At 42.0% G+C, this 6,000-nt stretch overlaps 1 protein-coding gene across 5 annotated transcripts in view; it reads left to right on the top strand.

The window, feature by feature from the left end:
• The first annotated feature begins 1,122 nt into the window (after window positions 1-1,122).
• The window catches only part of dennd1b (DENN domain containing 1B), a 163,316-nt gene continuing 158,438 nt past the window's right edge, over window positions 1,123-6,000 (top strand). For 4 of the 5 annotated variants that reach the window (XR_016115620.1, XM_089001453.1, XM_089001452.1 and 1 more), the window contains exons 1-2: window positions 1,123-1,370; window positions 1,809-1,873. Coding sequence is in view for 4 of the 5 variants with exons in the window: in XM_089001452.1 (XP_088857578.1) it covers window positions 1,354-1,370; window positions 1,809-1,873 (82 nt within the window). In the remaining variant the exon portion in view is untranslated. The remainder of the gene's footprint in view (window positions 1,371-1,808; window positions 1,874-6,000) is intronic. The other variant, XM_089001451.1, reaches the window with a different exon arrangement.

Raw genomic sequence — 6,000 nt, 5'->3', positions numbered from 1 at the left:
GCAGGTTTACCTCACGAAAAAAAAAAAAAAACACACACACATGGAACATTCAAACTCTGGAAAAACAACTGAAACAAGTCATTAAAGTGCTGTATGAATCCATATGTATTGTATTGTATTGTATTGTATTGAATTGTATTGAATTGCATTGCATGAAGAAGTTGAAGTCCAAGATGGCGCCCGAGTAGGCAGTGTAGGCAAGTGCTCTCACGAGCCTTGCTTTTTTTTTGTTGTCTTTGTATTTTCTTTTGTCATTTTGTGTTGTTGTGCGTCGTGTGGAATGGATGTGCAACTGTCGCAGCTTGGAAATGAAGGGGATTTACGAGGGACAGGAGATGTGAGACATTCTCCTTTCGTCAATGGATGCTACAGCTTCGTGTATGCTTTCAACATTTAACTTGTAGCAAACGTGCACATTTCACCACGATGTCCCTGATTCACTGGTGAAAAGGAGGCTTTGTCCTCTCCTCTTTCTAGAACTGCTTCACACAACAAAGAATGTGCATAAAGGGTTTAATATTGAATGACATTCTGAATCTTTTATGTTGTGTTTTATGTTATTTAGTGTGTTTTTTTTGCACTGTGAGAGTGGCTGCTTTTACAGCAGGCTCGTTATTTTTGTACTTCTTCCTTTCCTTTCCTCTTCGTTTCATATACAGTATGTATTTGCTGTCGTGAAATGTAAATTTCTCCACTGTGAGACTAGTATAGGCTAATCCTATCCAATCCAATGGAGTAGTTGTGGGCAGAAATGTCTCAACAGTGGAAGGTTGAACCAAAAGTGTAAAAAAAATAATGGAAATGACAGTCGTTTCATCGAAATGTTTTTCTCATGAGCCCAAAAGTGTAGTGTACATCGACCTTAAATTTGGAAGCCAAGAATCTCGAATAGTTGGTCAACCCACTTTTGATATACAGTAGGCTGCGTTAAGAAACCTATTTAATGGGAAATTTTAATTTGTGAGTGTGTGTTTGTGTTTTTTTCTGCCAAATGGACGAACAACAACATCACGTATATTGCAATCACCATTTAATTTCATATGAAAAAATAACGGCGGAAGATCCTTTCGGGTGTGATGACGTCACTGCCCATCTGACAGCACTTCCTGGAGTGATGTTTGTTGTGGGAAATAAGCACTTGCTCTCCGACTCGGACTGGGCCCACATTAGCCGACCAAGGACAAAAAAGACACATTTCCCTCCTCATGTGGAGATGCGGCAGTTTTCTGTCGGGATTAGATAAATTCCCGGGACGGTCTGGGACCACGACATAGTGGAAAACATTTGTCGGATAGCGGAGCAGCAGAAACGCCGACACACAGCACGGAGTTGTCGCGATGCGGTAGCCAAAACATGGACAGCAGAGTCAAGTAAGCTTTTACAATTTTATTCAGTGAAATAGACATTTGCATTTGCGTGCACGGAGAACAAGACGAAGAAGGGGGAAAAAGAGGAAATGCTAGTGGTTATACGAGCCTTCTCCGGTAGTGAATTTAAGAGACAGAGCAGCTGGCTCAACAGCTTTTTGCGTCAGTCTGCTGCTCTATCTGCTTGTTAGCAGCTCTGCTAACCCCCTGAAAAGACTTGACAACATGTTTCCAATGTACGCTCAGATATTTTGTCATGCATGAATTCACGTCTTGACGGCATGGTCTAGTCAGATAAATATATTATGTATATCGAAATAGGGGAAATAACACTGTACTTTGTTACTTCAAGGACCAATTAATCGATTGCCTGAAACGCTTTGTGAAATTATATTCATTTTGTTTAAAAATGTATGACTTCCCGTCTTGTTTTTTTTAAAGGGAGGACCCACAGAAAACATTTGATCTGGTAGTGCATGTGGCTTCTCCAGCAACTCAAAATGGTGGTGAGCAAAGTCTTTTTTTATCAGTGATAATCTCCTTTCATCATCCGCCTGACCTCATTTTATGTATTTAAAACTTGCATTTACCCCCATGACTCAAGTGGGCTATTCATTAAGTGCAGCTCGTGTGCAAACCTGATAGCCAAGTATTAAGATTCCTGCGGTGTTAATGTGACCGCCTCTCACGATTTTGTAATATTGGTGGTCCACCTGCTTTTGGAACGTGAAGATAACAATGCTGCTGTAAAAACAAACACGTGTTTATTAATACGTACATGTATCTCATGGTGCAGCAAATCGTTTTAATTAATGTCTCGTAGACTAAAGAAATGATTCCCCACCAGGGTGCTACAGGAAATGAATCACTTCCTGTTAATTTATCTGAAAAGAAATTATTTGACTTATAAGGATATTTCTGTTCATTTATGTATACCTGGGATGTATCGTGACGGGGAGAACATTTCAGTTAGATGGCAAAAGGTGCAATAAACCAGTGTATTTTTTGTGAGTGTAATAACTTTATACCTTGTGTTAAAAAAGGTATGATCTTGCACCGAGTACATCATTTTGTGAGTAAATAGAGAAAACATCAGCATTATTTCAGGAATTTTTCAGACATTTTTGTTTTAATGGTGTGCTGTTAGGCTTTTATATTGCAAAATGATTGGCTTGAGAGTTAACACATCACAACATAAATACAATGACCTTCAAACTGCCCTCCCTAAATTACGCAACAAAAAAAAAATCTGATTATTTTTGCTGATTTTTCTCTCAGCAGTAATAAGAAGGAAAGTTTTCTAGACCAGTCAAAGGTTTTGCATGAAATTAATCTTTTTTTTTTAAATATAACTCACTGAAAATTTAAATTAGTGTGCTTTTGTTTGCGGAATGCTGTTGGTTGGGAAAGATAACGGTTTACTGTGTAATTATACGGATTGTATTACTGTGCAGACGGGTTGTTGTCATAACGAGTTGTTTTAATGTTGACAGCAGTAGACCGACTTGTTAGAATCTTAGCAACTTCAGGCCTACTCTGCGTGTCACTTGCACAAAGACAAGGAATCATTATTTGCACTATCATGTTCTGTATGTTTGAGTTCTTTTCAAAACCAAGATCAGCTGAAAGTCAGCTGAAGTCAGCTGCAATGTTTCAGTTACATATTAGTGCTCTGTATTCACCGTGTGTGCGACTGACCTTCTGGTCTACGCTTTTTCTGCTGCCGTTTGGTTTGTAAGATAAACAACTTTCTCGTTGCACCCTGACCCCCTCAAAGATTGTTTTGGAAAGCTCACACTTGGGTCAGCATGTTGTATTAACTGTTATGTTATTTGCAGTGGTCAAACATTCCTGTATTCATCGCTGGGACAAAAGGTGTAAAAGGCAGGCTTTGGAAAGTGACCGCTGGCAAATATTTGTGAATATTGGAAAATAATGTTAACCATATTATACAATAGAACTCTTGTCACCGCTGAATCAAATATCACACACTAACTTTTTCACTGCATATTACGCCAGCTATATGATTTAATCAACTCAGGTTTGACGTTAAGGAGGTGTTCTGTAGACTTACAGTAGGTAGCTGCCTTGCTGGAGTAAAAAGAAGACAGAAAGTTGTCCTTGGAAGAAGTTCTATAATTGGCTTTTAAAGGACAACCGACGTCTCCAAACAAGTTGTGTCTATAATTTGTAAAATCGCTTCAAATGACTTCTACTGAGCGTATTTTACAAAGATTCCACCGCATATACAGATATTTTACGTTTTAAGACTCGCACTGAATATTCCGGAAGTCTTTTTTTGAGTTGGTGACGAGTCCTCACCCTACGTCACTGAAGGAACGCCCCTCACCGAGAAAGGACATACCTTGCATCACCTCAATGCATTTTGCGGTACTTTGGTCTGAAAACTTTGTGTTGATGGCGAAATTAGAAGGACAACACATAAATAACGCGATGGTGAATCGTTGTGTTTTGCGCCAAGACTTTTACAGTGTATTTGATGTTCGCTTACAAAAAAAAAACGTCCCAGGAGACAATTTCCACAGAGCTTTGTCGCCCTCTTCTGCCTTTTTGGGGTACTGTGAGTACTAAAGAGTTTGTCACTACATTTCTCTCCAGGTGCATCAAAATGACCGGAATACATTCTTTAATCGATTGCAAACATGTATGCTTTCCTCTTCAGGACTATTTGAATCATTTTCATAACTGGATGAGTAACAAGAAAGCATCTTTTCCGAATCTGAAGCCATTGTTTTGATTCTCCAGCAAGGCAAGACGTCTTGGGGTGACACCACGAACAAGGGGGCGGGACCTTCTGAAACTGGCCACTTCCGGGCTCAATTTGAAGTAGTTTTTGGACACTTTAAGTCATTTTTATTGGTGTTTTGCATTTGACTAAAAATATCATACTGTGTGTTTTGGGTATTTTAGATGCTATAAAATGTCAGTAAGGAAACAAAAAAGTGATGTCGGTTGTCCTTAAAAGCAAACTCATATGAACTAACAGTTTGTACTGTAATGGGCCACTTCCTCCACATATGATTCAGGGTCAGGCTCATATCCGGACTTGTGCTCCCTTGAGCACAGCTACGCAGATATGTTTGCACACTCAGCTGATCAGACATATGCGTTCAGCTCAGTTATTTTACTTAAGTTTGAGTACTCAGACATGATTGCATGGAGAAAAAAAAGTCACAGTTGGAGTGATTTCAGAATCAGAATCAGAATCAGAATACCTTTATTCGTCCCGCAATGGGGAAATTTGCAGTCCACAGCAGCAATTGAAGAGGGATGGGGTTGGGGTGGGAGTGAAAGGATAGAAAACAAGATATTCTAAGCATAACAAAATAAAAATGTCAACTGTATACTGTGCAAATTTAGATGTGCAAAAACCGTTCTATAAACAAGACTGTACATAGTGCAGAATCAAGAAATGCATTTAGATATATTGCAACAACCCATATTTACAAGTGTCCAGTTTTTTTTTTTTTTTTTTTTTTTTTTCACATGTGATCATTGGGAATTGTGAAGCCTGACAGCAGTCGGTAGGAACGAGCGGCGGTACCTCTCCTTCTTGCAGCGCGGGTGTAATAGTCTCTGGCTAAAGGAGCTACCCAGAGCTGTCAGGATGGGCAGGAGGGGGTGGGAGGGGCTGTCCGTCATAGCTTTTAGTTTAGCTAGCGTCCGTCTGTTGCCCACCTCCTCTAGAGAGTCCAGCGAGCAGCCCACGACAGAACTGGCCCGCTTGACAAAGCGCTCCAGTCTTTTTCTGTCCCGGGTGGTGATGCTGCCTGACCAGCAGACAATGCCATAGTGGATGGCTGATGCCACCACAGAGTCATAGAAAGTCTTTAGGAGTGACCCCTGAACTCCAAAAGACCTCAGTTTCCTGAGGAGGAAGAGGCGACTCTGTCCCTTTTTGATTAGGGCATCCGTGTTTGTTGTCCAGTCCAGTTTATTGTTGAGAGTAACACCCAGGTACTTGTAGGAGGTCACCCTCTCAATGTCCGAACCCTGGATGTTCAATGGTGCAGGAGAGGATTGTTTCCTGCAGAAGTCCACCACCAGCTCCTTGGTTTTGCCGGTGTTGATCTGGAGGTGATTCTGCTGGCACCAGTCCACAAAGTCCTTTGTCAGTCCCCTGTACTCCCTATCGTCTCCCTCTGTAATGAGGCCGACAATAGCTGAGTCGTCAGAGAACTTCTGAAGGTGGCAGGTTGGGGTGTTGTAGTTGAAGTCCGAGGTGTAGAGGGTGAAGAGGAATGGAGCCAGGACTGTTCCCTGCGGCGCTCCGGTGCTGCAGAGAAGCCTGTCCGACTCACAGTTCTTTACCCTCACGTACTGTGGCCTGTTTGTGAGGTAGTCTGTAATCCAGGATGTGAGGTGATGGTCGACTCCGGCATGCTGCAGCTTGTCCCCCAGTAGACTTGGCTGGATGGTGTTGAAGGCACTGGAGAAATCGAAGAATGTGATCCTCACCGTGCTCCCAGCATTCTCCAGGTGCAGCAACGCCGTATGGAGGAGGTAGATGATGGCATCCTCCACACCGATGCTGGGCTGGTAGGCAAACTGCAGCGGGTCCAGCGATGAGCTTGCCAGCGGTCGCAGGTGGGCGAGGACGAGTCTCTCCAGC

The sequence above is a fragment of the Hippocampus bargibanti genome, linkage group LG07 (assembly GCF_051943395.1).
Source record: "Hippocampus bargibanti isolate YZ-2025 linkage group LG07, ASM5194339v1, whole genome shotgun sequence".
Classification (NCBI taxonomy): domain Eukaryota; kingdom Metazoa; phylum Chordata; class Actinopteri; order Syngnathiformes; family Syngnathidae; genus Hippocampus; species Hippocampus bargibanti.
This window is presented reverse-complemented; position numbering and strand designations above follow the sequence as displayed.